Raw genomic sequence first — 13,939 nt, forward strand, 5'->3', positions numbered from 1 at the left:
ATCTTTCTCTGTACGGAAGCCAAGGGCATCACTGGGTTCGCTTTGCACAAAGAAATTAGGAGCCAGAAGTTGTTTGGGAGCACAAGTGGAGAGGGAAGAAATCACAGGAGGTAACAAAAAGTGGATCAAATGGGAGAGAAATGAACTAACATGGCTGGAAGCCTTGGTTCCCTTTAAAAATGTTTTCCCCTGCTGACTGGTAAAAAATGGCAGGAAAAATTGTGCAGAGCCTTTCCCCATGCCTCCACCCCACGTGAAGACCTGTGTGTTGGTCCCAAGTACTGAGCCAAAGGATGGTTTTGTCTCCTGCCTGCAAGCTGACTGCACTCACATCTTCCCTAAGGCCAAAATGGTCCTGGGTCTCCCCTGGTCGCTGCCTCTGGTCAAGCAAACAGAAGGAGAGAAAAAGGCTGCGACTCTCCTTTGACCCGCAAGCAAGCCCGTGTTCAACCTCTAAAAGGCCACACAGAAACGAAGTTGTTGCCCAAATATCCTTAACAGGCTCTTGATAGGACGCAGGGAAAATGAGGAGAGATGGGGTTTCAAACTGCAGCCCCAGCAGCGAACAGATACAGGATTTGGGCTGCAGATGCACAGGAGGGTTCGGAGGCACAACGCTGGCCCTGGAGATGAATCCCAAACACAAATGAACCATCCTCTTGGAAAAAAACCCCTAGAACAACTAAACAACCAAATCCCACCAACCCATCCACATAAAGGATCACTTTGTGACTTCATTTTGGTCCCAAAAGAAACTTTGAGCATCACTTTTCCCCTCGCCTTCCCCCAGCTGAATGCACTGCTGAGGTTCTCGGTAACGACACAACCATCTTTCCATGAGAAAATACTTTTAACGACAACGGAACGGGGCAGGCTTGGATTGGCACAACTTGCAGGCAAGCACAGGTAAGAGGCTTCTGAAAGACCACGAAGAAATAAAGAAGCACCTCTTAACTCAGCTTGAGGGATCCAAACCAAAAGTGAAGGATGTTCCGAGAACACGGGTGTGAGATTCTTGGCAGGGTGGAAGAAGAAAGGGAAGATTTTCACGGGGCATAGTGTGCAAAAGTGTTCAGGCACGATGCAAACCGTAAGAAAAGTGCTCGTTCTGACCAGCACGGCTTCAAAAGGATGGAGCTCAGCACTTAACTTGCAGCAATGCGGGGACCACGGCATCCTGCACATCCACCCTCTCCCCTTGGCCTGGCGGTCGCACCTCTGCAACGGCGCTGTTGGCCGCCAGAAGGGCTTCATGCCGTGGCAGCCCTCCCGAGGGGCTGCCTTTGGTTCACCTTGGCTTCCAAAGCACCTCCAGGTCTGTTGTCAACAGGAGAGATAATTAAACATAATACATGGTTTAAACCACAAAATTCCTGCCCCGTGGTCTCTTGCCCTCCTTCTCTGTCTCATTTCTCTGCCCTCTGGGTTGTCTCTCTTCTGACACTCAAGCTCTTATTTCTGAGTTTTTCAGTTTCCTACGATGGGATAATTTCCAAACCATTCTGGTTCAGAGCAGTATCCTAACCTGTCCAACTTTGAAGTCACGTCTTCTGTTCATGCGAATATTCCAGCCACCATCCCTCTCTTCCAGGGGCCTACACAACATTTCCATGTATTATATTGGAATTATGCCACATTCCTGACGAACCACAGAGTGACAATCCCCCCGTAATTATACGTAACCTGAAATCTAAGCCAGAAACAGACACATGTTCATTCTGCGACTCCAAAATACGGAATCGCCAGTGCCACGACACAGCAATTCCCACCTAACGCTTGTCAGCCACCACTGATTGCCTTGGCGACCTCCAAAAGCCCTGGCCGGGTGGTTTATTCCTGCCTTGCACTTCTGAAGATTCCCAAGAAATGCAAATTCCCTGCCCCGCGCCACGAAATAAATTCACCTAATGATCTTAGAAAGAGAGTATGAAAGAAATCTGGACTTCATGGCTCCAGTTCGCTCACCACCGTGACCTCTTCCGCAAATGCAGGCTTGGACCTGCTCATTCCTCACCCCCCAGAGTAAGCTGCAAGAAAATATCTGCCAGCTAAGGATGTCCTAGAAGGAGGAAAACCTTAGCTGTCAATCTCCTTGAGAAGTTCAACGCGTGGACAGCTGGAGCGGGCAGCTGCCAGCGCTGGGACGTGGCTCAAAGGCTGTGAGAAGGCTTCACTGCCTGGGGGCTGACCAGCCCATGTCACTGAAGGGTCCCTCACCCGTGGCCGACCTGGGTGGAGGACCACAGGGCGTGCAGAGGTCAGAATCGGTGTCTGACTCCCCTTCTGCAATGTAGGGTCTGATTTTGGCCACGGCTGCATAGCAACCGTTGTTAAGGATGTCCAAATTCTCTTTGGACTGCGAGATGCTAAAGCCGCTGAAAGAGCGCTCCAGTTCCTCGTGGTCTACCGAGGGGATGGAGATGGACGTGTCGCTGTCTCTCATGGCACTCTCGTGGTGTTTGGTTGTAATGTCTTCGTTCCTCAGGTACTCCGCGCTCGCCCTGTGCCCGCCGCTGTATGCCGACAAGGAGCGCTCATGGGAAGGCGGAGGCGGGATGCGCACCAGCGAGCCGGGGTCTCCGACAGGCGATGAGCCGTGGCTTTGCCGCTGGTAGACCTGCTGCTGGCAAGACGTCGAGGGCGGGCATGTGTTGGTCGGGGCTGGTGGGGCAGAGAAGTTCTTCTGACCCATGGAGCTGGTAGACCTGATGATCTTGATGATGCAGCCGTTCTTGTCGATGTGCTCCCTGCTGTCTTCGGGGCTGTGGTAGGGAGGCGCTGGGTCTGGCTCTTTGGACCCAAAATAAGCCTCCGTCTCCGTTGGTGGGATGCCCATCCGCTGCATGTAGATGTTCACCAGGAAGTCCAGCTTCTTCTCCATTGACTGAACCTGCAAAACACACGAGTTGAAGCACATTAACAGCCCGAATGCAAGCAACTCCCAACCATCCAGGACGAAGTGTGGGGCTGGGCTTCATAGATGACTTCTGCTTACGCTGACCTACACCAAACTGCAGCTTGTAGGAAATAATTAGTCTTCTTTGGAGTGTTTAATACTCCATCTTGTTATAGGATTTTCCTCAAGCTCCTATAGTCATTTTGTCAGGCACCAAATTCCAGGGAAGTTGGAGCGCACTCACATCCTTTCTGGTCCTTACTGGACCTGGCACTTGTCTGGGCTCAGATGGCCATGGGGAATTCTGAGTCTTAAGCCCTAGAAGGACTTTTTGGGAAGATCAGCACCTGCAACAGCCAGGCTTGTGGACTCATTTGAAATATGGTGGCAAAGCAAGTAATGTGCCATTTGCAAAAATAATGTACATATTTGGTAAACTCACTAAAAAACCATAAATCTAGACGTCACAGACTCCAAAATGCCTGTTTTGTCAGGCTTCTAAGATCTTTAATGCCCTTTCCTAACACCTACCTTCTTTCTTTTTCAATATATTCTTAGCTCTTGGGTTTTTTTAATAAGTGGTAATGTCCCACTGGGGTAAAAACAGGCAAAAAAACCCCCAATGCAATGCATGCAACACCCTCTAAGAACCCATTCCTGCCCCAATATACCTGTTTTTCAACTTTTCCAAGCCTGCCCATCATGCTGGGGTCTTCAGGCAGCTCGCCCTCCGCCGGCCCTTTGGTCCGATCCTTGTCAGTCATGGAGGATCCTCTCCCAACGATCTGGTCAACTCTATCGGGATCAGAAAATTCCCCCCCCGCCCCCGGAAGAGTACCTGGAGTCAGTTGGAGGCAGCAGGGGAGGACACCTCATCACACCTCCCTGGGACAAAGCAACAGCCTCTCTCCCAACTAACCCTCCAAATCACTCACAGACACGCAGTGGCACTGAAGTGTTAATTCAGATGCAAAATTCAGAGCAGTATTAGCAGAGTTTGAAATCATCCATTTCTGTTTATACAGAGAGAACCTGGCGCATTATGCACAGTAAATTTGCCCGCTGCAGAGAATTTCTTTAACTGGCTTTCTTCCAAACCAATTAGCTTCTTATTTGTGCTGAGAGATTGTTGTTTTGGGGGAAGATCAAGATTTTTTTGTCTAGCATATGCCAATGGGAATTTTTTTTCAGTCTTTTCCAGCAGTTCCCTCTCTTCGATGCAAATATAAGTGTGCAATTCTCATATCCACGAGAACAAGTCGCTGGCCTTAAAATTCAGACAAACAGGTGTAGAGTGAAATTGCACCTAGGCTGAAATTTGGTCATAGCTCACCAAATGTTACCAAACTGTCTTCATCTCAATGCTACTGCAATTCACACCTGTATCATCAGACATTTCCCACTGGCAGGGCCCCAAGCTGCTCACAGCAGAGGACACTTCTGCCAAACCAGCAGCTAAAGCATGTTGTTTGGTGCTAACTTCTTTACACACATTACATTTGCAACTCCTCGTTCCCGGTACACAAACACCTGGGATGATACACGGCTCCGAACGCAGCAGATAAAGGAGTGCAGAGCCAGATTGGAAGCTAGAAGTCAATTTTTTTTTGAGGCACCAAATACAAATTTTCTAGAGGGTGAACACCAGAGCTTCCTGATCCCTCAAAAGCCAGGAGAGCAACTCCATTTTGGAATAGGTTGGTTTATAACCTAATTCCATGCCAAGCAAACTTTACCCTTGCATAATGCACCAAATGTAAGGGTGGCAGGGGGAAAGAAGGGTTAATTAATCTGACTGAAACCAAGTCGAGGTATCTTGAGCGGAAAACTCAAAATGCTTCTTACGCAGTTCTGCCGTGTGGGCCATGGGTCCATGCACCAGGAGGAGGAAAAGGAAGGAGCTGAACACAGACAGACAGGGGAAAATGAACAAACAAAAAACCAAGGAAAGGAATGAGACGTGAGGCTATTTCCAACACAAGAGCCATCTGCTTTCTTTACATTGGACAGGGACTGAATACGTATGTTGGCTGGTGACATTAAGGGACAGATACCAGGGGGGATGGACCAGTATGGCTCCCTTGGCTTATATTAGAGCAATGGCAGTTTACAGCACCTGAAGATCTGGCTCAAAGAGATGAAGTGGATGAGCACATCATACTAAAGACAGAAAATAAAAGCCAACAATTATTTTAGAGTTTATTTTTGATCCCAGAAGATACTTCATTAGGGGAGGGATGAGTCAGAATACCGTTCTTGTTTAAAAAGTCAGGTTTGATCCTTTGCTTAGCAATATAAGCACAGGAGTACAAGGAGCACCAAGTGCCATAATTACAAGTGTGAGGAATACGCATGCCTTATTTCTCTCTTGTAACGGGAGAAGGAAATTACCAACAGATACAGGAACTCCCCACGGGGGATGTAATTACTGACACGACATACAGCACAAGAAATCCTATGACAATGTTGTCACCACGTAAGCAAAGAGGTCTTAAATTGGATACCTCGGGCTACCTTGGTTTGGAATCACAAGTCAAGGCGTGGTACAGTCACTGTATGAACTCCTCTCCTGTATGCACAAGCAAGCAGACTAGTGAAACAATGAACACGTGTTTAAAGAGGACCAAAGTTTAAAAGCTGCTGAATATTGCAGAAGGGTGCTCTGTCCTCGTGGCCCACCTGGCACAGCACTAACACCCAGATGCGTCCACTGGTGGAAATGAGATCTCCTTCAACAGCTGCCGAGCGGAGCAGGGCAGACAGAGGAAATCTGAACGTTGCCAAGCCACAGCGTATCGTCACAGCAGAGATAATCCTGGGCAACCCTGCTTCTAACCTTGCAGAAACTGAGCAAGGACTTCTGCTCTCTTCCATGTCCTTAACAGAAGAGCTATCCAGTAAGTGAACCTCCCACGACCCACGCGAAGCCCAGGAGGCCAGCTGGCACTTCACAGATGGGGTGAGCCCTACTCCACACACAGAAGAGCACTGACTTCTTCCATCACCTTCAGGCTGGACACAACTTGCCTGTAGCTGGTTTAAAAGCAGGACTGAAACCCTTCGCAGAGCTCACCTGTAAAGCGTTCGGAGGCCTTTGCCCATATAAGATGGATACCAAAGCCCAGGAGAACTCCTGCTTGATTTATTCCCTTCGTGTCTCTGCTTCAACAGAGTTCTGACTGAGAAACCAGAGAGGCAGATCTTGCCTTGGAGGCAGGGTCTGTGAGCCACAGACTTCAGGGCACACTGGGGAGAAGAAGGTGAACGAAGTCCTTCTCTATTGATGGGAGAAATCAGGCTCAAGGTCTCCCACCCTTTTGCTTCCCATGGCAGAAGTTAGACTGGAGGAGAGTGCTCCCGCCCTCAGCAAAGCACAGAGATTTCATTCGTGCCTCATCTGACACAAGAAAAAAGAGAAATTTCCTCAGGAGCCCCCAACCCACCTGCACCTAAAGCACTGCAAAGAAGAGGAGGTCTTCCAGTCATTATAAAAGAATTTGTGATTTTGTCCAAACCGGCCAACAAAGCCCAAGAGATGAAGGAGTGAGAATATATTCCATACTTGCAGGCAGAGAGGGAAAAGTGTATGATCCTACCACACTGTGAAGGATCATGGATCTTCTGAGATGCTAAACCCCACTTCCACACCACAGCCCGTGGGGAGTCTTGTGCCTTCCCAACATTTATTTCGGTTGTGTCAAACACACATGTGGAGAGGGAAGAATTCAGCCGAGGCTTTGGAGGAGCCAGCCCTATGTTTTTCCCTTCATGGCAGAATTCAGAGATTTCTACCGCTGCATGACAAACATCTGCTGTCCTGGACAGGCTCTGCTGGGTCTCAGTTTGGGAGGGAAAGGGGGTTATTCTTTAAAGTGAACCACGATATCTTTCCTTCTTTCTAATGATACAAAAAAAATGTAAAATCTTGCATCAGCCACAGTGCAGGTTTTCTCATGCTTCATTATGCTTCATGCCAACAGTGCATGCAAAGAGGTGTAATATGTCACCCTCGGGCCAGAAGCAGACATCAAAAGGTCAAACGGCTCAAATGAGATAAAAATGAAGTGTTTGGGAATATATATTCAATTCTTTTCTTTTTTTTTTCTTTATCTCTTATCAATTTTCTTGTACACAATCCAGGCATTGAAGCCAAACCCCCTTCATCCATGTCACAGGACTGGCTACTTACCTCCTCATTTGGCAATAAATTTTGCCCTAGATATATTTTGACCAATATCAGTTGCCTAAAAATTACAGCTGAGGGTGTGCCTATTCTGTGTTAAATCAGCTGACCAAGGGAATTTAATCCAAATGGTCTGTGTGTACAGCACGGAGCAGACGCCTTCAGCCAAACCACAGCTGTGGACGTCCAGTAGGATCCTGCAACCTTTGCTGGGAGCCACTTCATAGAACCACAGAATCATAAGTTACCAGGTTGGAAGGACCTCAAGGATCATCTAGCCCAACCCTTTAAGGTAAAGAAATACAGTTTAAATGAGATGGCCCAGCACCCTGTCAAGCTGAGCCTTCCGTTTGCTGCTGCTTTCTGGAGTTTCTCAGCCACAGCTGAGAAAGAGGAAACGAGAGAGTTCATTAAAAGAGGGAGCAATCATTTAAAAAAGTCTCAGTGTCCCAGGAGCCTGCTGAGCATGCACGGACAGATTCTTAATCTGGTCATTAAAAACCGGGAGGGGGGAAAGTCATTAATATTAAGCTGACAGAGCAACTGACTTGGATCAAATAAAATAAATATCCCAGTTGGAGGCCTCGTGTCCATTGATCTCCTCTGCTGTGTGCGAGGCACAAGCTTTCACATGAAAATCCTGCCTCTGGTGAAGGCTTGTTGCACACCTCATCTTGCTGGTTAAATGCAAAATCCACCTGAATATGTACTTTTAATTTCAAATCAAAATGTTTCCGCAGCTAAGAAAGTTATTTCCTTTTTAAAGATTAGTTTGAGGGCTCATCATCTGGCAGGGAGGAGAAATGGGAAAAATGATTTTCTGAGAGCATCATTTTTCCAAGCATAAAGCTTGGGGCTTCTGGAAAATTCTTTTTTTAATCTTTGAGCTAGCTGAGTGGGAAAAGGTAAGCTTTCAATATTCCTTTTACTCTCCTTCCTCTAGTGAAGATTACTCAGAGCAGCTTAAATAAAAATCGAGAGATTTGTCACATATTAACTCCTAGGGAGGGCGAGTACGATTAGAAAAAAAAATTGGAGGCTAAGCTTGCTGCATTTAAAAATCTCCTTTTATCTGTGCAAAAAAATTACTTTCTGGCAAGTATTTATACCTGTCCTGGGCTCCAGTGGTCTAAAAAGAAGGTGAAAATACAGCTCAGCTCGTGGCCCTCCTGGCCGGACCTCAAAATGTCCTAAAACAGGAACTTCAATGAGAACTTGTTCCTTGTGGCATCAGCTTCAGGTATGGTTTTACCTAAGGAATGAACTTGAGAAGGGCAATGAGAAAAAATCTTGAGCAGTCAAGACCTTTATTTTATTTTTAATACAAGTCCCGTGGCTGTGATTTTTTAGCAGAATTTTTTGTTCCGTGGTCAGTAGATCACGGTGCTCATCAGCTACGAAACACTTCATTCTTACTTTGCCCACTGACGTAAACTCGTTGCATAGTACAAAGAGCTGCAGAGGCTCCTCTGTGGGGTGCTTCATCGTTTAGCAAGCAGATCGTTCAGCTCATAGTAGCTTTGTGGGTAAATATTCCACCTTTTACACTGGAAGATAGCCTGACAGAATACAAGATTTTAAAAAAGAAGATATAATTTTGCTTTCTAGCACCTAAAATAAGACTGAAAATGGAAAATACACTAGCTGAGGAAACTGATGGCTACTGATGACTGTATGAATGGCCCCTTTTTTTTTCCCCCTTGGCTTGCCTAGCGTGAAAGCTCATTACTGAATATAAATCAGAGCATTCCCAGAGTAGCAAGCCCTTCAGAGTCACGATTTAGCAAGCTGCACTCTTAAGTGATAAATGCCGTCATATAACTGGCATGAAAGGGGTTTGACATTAAGCAAATGAAAAATCCAGAGAAAGCGGCATTTTGGCGGATCCTAACCTAGGCGAGTACTGGGGAGACTCTTTGGAAGAATACATGGGTCCTTTGGTTGGATACTTCTTATGCCGGGGAGTTGAAGGGGGTGGGGGGCCCACAATCATATCTATCCTGGCAAAGTAAATAAGAAAAAAAAAGACACCAGCAAAACGCATAATGAAGCAACAGGTAGAGAAAAGTCGGTCAGAAAAAGTTGCAGAAAGAAATATCGGAAAAAACAGAACGATGGAGAGAGAAAGAGAGAGAGAGCCTGAAAATATATTCTGCTGGAGAACAGAAGGCTCTCCCCTACCACCTGGTTATCGCTGAAAGCCAGAGCCCTGCCCACCCCGGGGTAAGACTTGGGAGATTTAGGCACCATTAGGAGATCCCCCCGCCCCAGATATAACAGGCAACATGCTTTACCCTCTGGAACATGTGTGTAGCAATATCCCACTGAGGCGGCTGCATATGAAACAATATATATTTATTTATTTATTCTCCTTTCTGTTCCAGCACTAGAAAACACACCCTTGGCTAATTCAGCAAAGCACGAGCCGTTGGGAGTCAGCGAGATACGCTGCGGGATTGTCTAACTCAATGAATGGGAGACATCCATGGTTGGCAAGGTGTCAGGATGAGACATGAAACAGTGTGATCATAACACTGAAAAGAGCACATTACAGACATGGCGACAGAGGCATTAATGATTAAAGAGGAAAGTGCATGTAAACCTCCCAGAAATTTGCCTGAATGCAGATTTAATCCACCAAAGCCCTGGCTACGGGAGGTCACAGCCAGCCCCGCCGAGCTGAGCTTGCAGGGACAACACAGGGCTTTGATGGCTGAAAAAAAGGGAAATTAAAATATCTGTTCTCCAAGGTGCTCCGTGACAACCTCCCTGGGCTTCACTGTATGGGTGCCAGCTGGTCAGGCCCCAGCGTTGGCCACAGCCACCCCAGGGACACATCTCACCTACGGGGTGCCCCTTCCAGTTGCATCCGGCTATGATGATGAGTGTTTTGAAGGATGACCCCAAGGGGTTCTGCTCTCATCACCACCACTGATTTTCTGCTCTGTGGAGACAGTGGAACCAGTGGAAGCTGTCTGGTAGCCCTGGATCCCAAGCCCAGGGACTTCCCACTTCTGCAGCAGCTCCTGGTGCTCCTGACTTCCCTGCCATGGCGTGGATGGCAGCCCCAGCAACCTCAGCCTTGCAGTCCCACGAGTGCAGCTAAGAGGAGAACTCAGCTTGGTCTTTGAAAGCTGCAATTCCTTACCCCAGTCCTCAAAACAGCCCCAGCCAACCAAACTACTTTGTCTTTGCAGCACATCATCTAAAAGGACTGGCAATGGGAGATCTGGGTGGATGGAGGCAATCTGCCACATCAGCTTGAGATAGTGAAAACTCAGGTGTCCCACCTGGAGCCAGTGGAGATGACAACTCAAAAGGCTCAGCACCCACAGTGGAGAAAGCCCGGACATCTCTCACTTTAGGTTATTAACGCTAGGAAGTAGCAATACCCTCCTCTTCCCCCTCCAGCTCCAGATCTTGGATCTTTAATCACTGAATTTGTACGGAACGGGAGCGAGAGGCTCAAAGAGAGGAAATTCTCCAGGATATTTTAATCTCCATCGCAAGGGAGAATTTACCTTCTGGCTGAGTATCTGGAAATAGGAAACGCACAATGTGCAGCAACGCTGAGAAAGTTACCTCCGTTGCTTCAGCATCAAAAATAGCAGAGTTAAAATGGTCTCAGAGAGACTAATGGCAGAAGAGAGATTCTACTTTCTCCTAAGACAATTTTCCTGTTCCATTCCTGAGGTTTATATTAGCTGTTTGCATACCCAAACACTCTTTTTTTTTTTTTTTTTTTTTTGCACATTTGCTGACTCTAGCAGGGACCTAGACGGGTTTGAAATTAAAAGAAAGCTTCCCCAATGGCTTCCAGAGGAAGCTGGGCTGCCACAGCCATCAAGAGAGATACTCTCATCCTCCAAATGTAAAAGTAAATGGTGCATTATTTTGACCGGAGATAGCCTCCAGCCAAGTCCTGCCTCTGTTCTGGGTGTCCTTCAAGCTCAGCAGAACTGCGGCTACTTCTGCTGACTCGACACAGCCCGGGGGTGTTGAGGGTTTGGGGTCTCATTTTCAAAGTGGGACATCAGGGCCAAGGGAGGAGCGGTCAGACAGAAAGCTCAGATCCTCGTTTCAGAGGACCAAATCAATCTAGGTTTTTCTTCAGGAGAAAATGATATTTTACATGCTTTTCTCGGTTCCATTTGTCCCTTTTTCACACTCCTTCCTGTACTAAAACGATCCCAGCTCTCCCCCTAAAATTTGAGCACAAAAGCTGAAATGCAGCTCGGCTGAACCACACCTACGTCAGCGGGCTTGGAGGAGAAACCCCCACCCGCGGAGATTTTCAGCAGGCTGTGCCACCCGAGGAGGGATCCCTCCTACAACAGCTCACCATCCCCAAAGTGGGAGGAAGCCGCTGCTTCCTTGCTGCCTCCTCTACCCGGAGCAGCAGAGTCCTGGTTTTATTTGTATCTACTCCCTGAAAGGCACCGAATCAACCATATTAGCCCTAAAAGTGGAGGTATCAACCCTTTGCTATCCTGCCAGGAGGACCACGGAGATACCTGCCTGCCTTAGCAGTGGGATATACTAGAATGATAAAAACTCCCCAACAGAAGTAGGATGAGCCACTATTTTTGTGTGTGTGTCCTGGGGCACTAAGGCAGTTCTAGGGGCATGCCACCACCCTTTGCAGCCCCTGTTCAGTTCATCCCTGTGGGTTCCAGCCACACGCACTGATGCGTTCCTTGAGGCTTTCTCTTAGGATAAAAAAAAGAATAAGTTACAGCTGCAAAAGAAAGTGTCTCTCTCCTGCCAATACCTTCACAACGAACAAAAAACAGCAAAAAAATGAAGCAAAGAGAGGGGTCTCTTGCCTGGCCTGAAGGTTTTTAATCCGGGAGAGCATATCCAGGTGACCGGCTGAATACTGCTCGATGACATCCATCACGTCGTAGGGCCGCAGGCTCTCCTTAAACTTGCGCTTGGAGACGAGAAATCTCATAATGCTGCATGAGATGAAGAGGAAAGGCAAAATATAGTCCCCCGACTGCAGCCCGACCTGCTTAGCGGCAGATAAAAAACGCCACAGGGAGTTGCTTCAGAAGGAAAATGGAATAAATCCCAAGCCTGCGGGTTTGGGAGAGGATGCGGCAATAGAAGAGGGGAAGGACGTTGCGGGGGCTCGTGGTTGAAGCCATCTGTGCTGGGGGGTTCCTGATTCCCCTTGGACTATCAGTTGTGTGAGCGTCCTCTCTGCGCCGCTTTTAGAAATGTCAGTGTTAAATCTCAAAGCTGGTGAGAAAGATCATTTGGATGCATCCCTGCAGGGGATTTTCCTGTTTCTCCATTTATTCCTTCCCTCAGCAAAAATTGCCCGTCCTGGCAGAATTTTCTGCAGAGGAGGGCAAGGCCACCCAGGGGAAAACCAGCCTGCAGCATAGACATTTCAGCATTTGCCACCAATGTTTGGACATTAAATTTAAAATTTTTTTCCCTATTGTTTATTTTTTTCCGGACCACCTCCCCTCCTCTCCCTCTCTTACCACACTGCCCTGATGCTGACTTTCAGTCCCGGCGTCAAATCTTCCGTCACGAACTCGCAGTTGCAGCTTTTGTTCTCATCAGGAATGTCTTCTCCAGGGAGGCTTGCTTCTGGGTTTGCGAGAGGGAGGAATAAAGACAGCGTGTTACTATTCCCCGTGCTGGTGCCACGCAAGGGAAGACGAGTCAGCTCACAAACAGCAAACCCGGGAGAAACATCAGAGATATCTTTGCTGAGTATCCAAGGGGACATCTAGCAATGTCAACCACAGCTCTCATCCATCTCTAGATCACAGAATTTTAGAATTGAATGGCTTGGGTTGGAAGGGATTTAAAGACCATCTAGCTCCAATCCCCCTGCCACAGGTAGGGACACCTCCTGCTAGACCAGGTGGCCCAAAGCCTTGAACACTTCCAACCTGGCCTTAAACACTTCCAGGAATGAGACATCCACAACTTCAGCCAAATGCCTGACTTTTCCTCCCCTCCCCATCCCTATATACCTAAATATAGGTTATCAAGTCAGGCTTGACAGGGCTCTGAGCAACCTGATCTGGTTAAAGATGACCCTGCTCACTGCACGGGGGTTGGACTACATGACCTTTAAGGGTCCCTTCCAGCCCAACACATTCCATGATTCTGATTGATTCTACAACTCTATGATTCTTTGATTCTATGATTCTTTCATTCTATGATTCTTTCATTCTATGATTCGTTCTATGATTCTTTCATTCTATGACTTTATGATTCTTTGATACTATAATTGATTCTATGATTGATTCTATGATTGATTCTATGATTGATTCTATGATCATAGGTGTCAAGTAGGGGTTTTCTTATCTCTTATCATACTCCAAGCTAAAGGACTGTAAGGGCAAGATGATCTAGGTAAGCAGCCCAATTGAGAGCTCTGCCCTTCTTAGGTGAGGAGGGAGAGGATGTCGGGGCCTGCTGGGGATTTGGGGTGCGGTACGCCCTCCCCGCAAGCTCTCACCTTCTGAGTTTTGCCGTGACGCCGCTCCCTTGATGCGGAAAGCTTGCCGGGCTCGGCTGCGGTCTCCGAAGCTCCAGCTCTTGGGCACTTTGCTTGGGCTGTCCTCGATGCTCTGGTCAGCGCTGGGGGACCTCCGGATGCCCTGAGCCTGTGGAGAGCCTTTCCCTTTGGTGCCAGCACCGCGGGGACTGGAGAAGACACGATCTTTCAAACTGACCTTCTGACTGTTCAGAGAAACACGTTGAAACAAAGACAAAAAGGAGACAGCAGTAGGAGTCATTCTGGAAACCACGCAGTCCTTCCCCACCAGCCATTAGAAACCAAGAGCGCTTCCAAGCAGCAGCGAGATGTAGTTTTGCTGTTGGCGCTTTTT

At 47.6% G+C, this 13,939-nt stretch overlaps 1 protein-coding gene across 1 annotated transcript in view; it reads right to left on the reverse strand.

Annotated features, from left to right (window-relative positions):
- Window positions 1-2,170: 2,170 nt before the first annotated feature.
- KCNQ2 (potassium voltage-gated channel, KQT-like subfamily, member 2) overlaps window positions 2,171-13,939 on the reverse strand; it is a gene marked incomplete at its 5' end in the record, with an annotated part of 41,659 nt that continues 29,890 nt past the window's right edge. Inside the window, 5 exons of the mRNA XM_009878835.1 lie at window positions 2,171-2,890; window positions 3,568-3,691; window positions 11,906-12,037; window positions 12,575-12,683; window positions 13,567-13,790. Coding sequence (XP_009877137.1) covers window positions 2,171-2,890; window positions 3,568-3,691; window positions 11,906-12,037; window positions 12,575-12,683; window positions 13,567-13,790 — 1,309 coding nt within the window. The remainder of the gene's footprint in view (window positions 2,891-3,567; window positions 3,692-11,905; window positions 12,038-12,574; window positions 12,684-13,566; window positions 13,791-13,939) is intronic.

The sequence above is a fragment of the Apaloderma vittatum genome, unplaced genomic scaffold (assembly GCF_000703405.1).
Source record: "Apaloderma vittatum isolate BGI_N311 unplaced genomic scaffold, ASM70340v1 scaffold7451, whole genome shotgun sequence".
In the NCBI taxonomy this organism is placed as follows: domain Eukaryota; kingdom Metazoa; phylum Chordata; class Aves; order Trogoniformes; family Trogonidae; genus Apaloderma; species Apaloderma vittatum.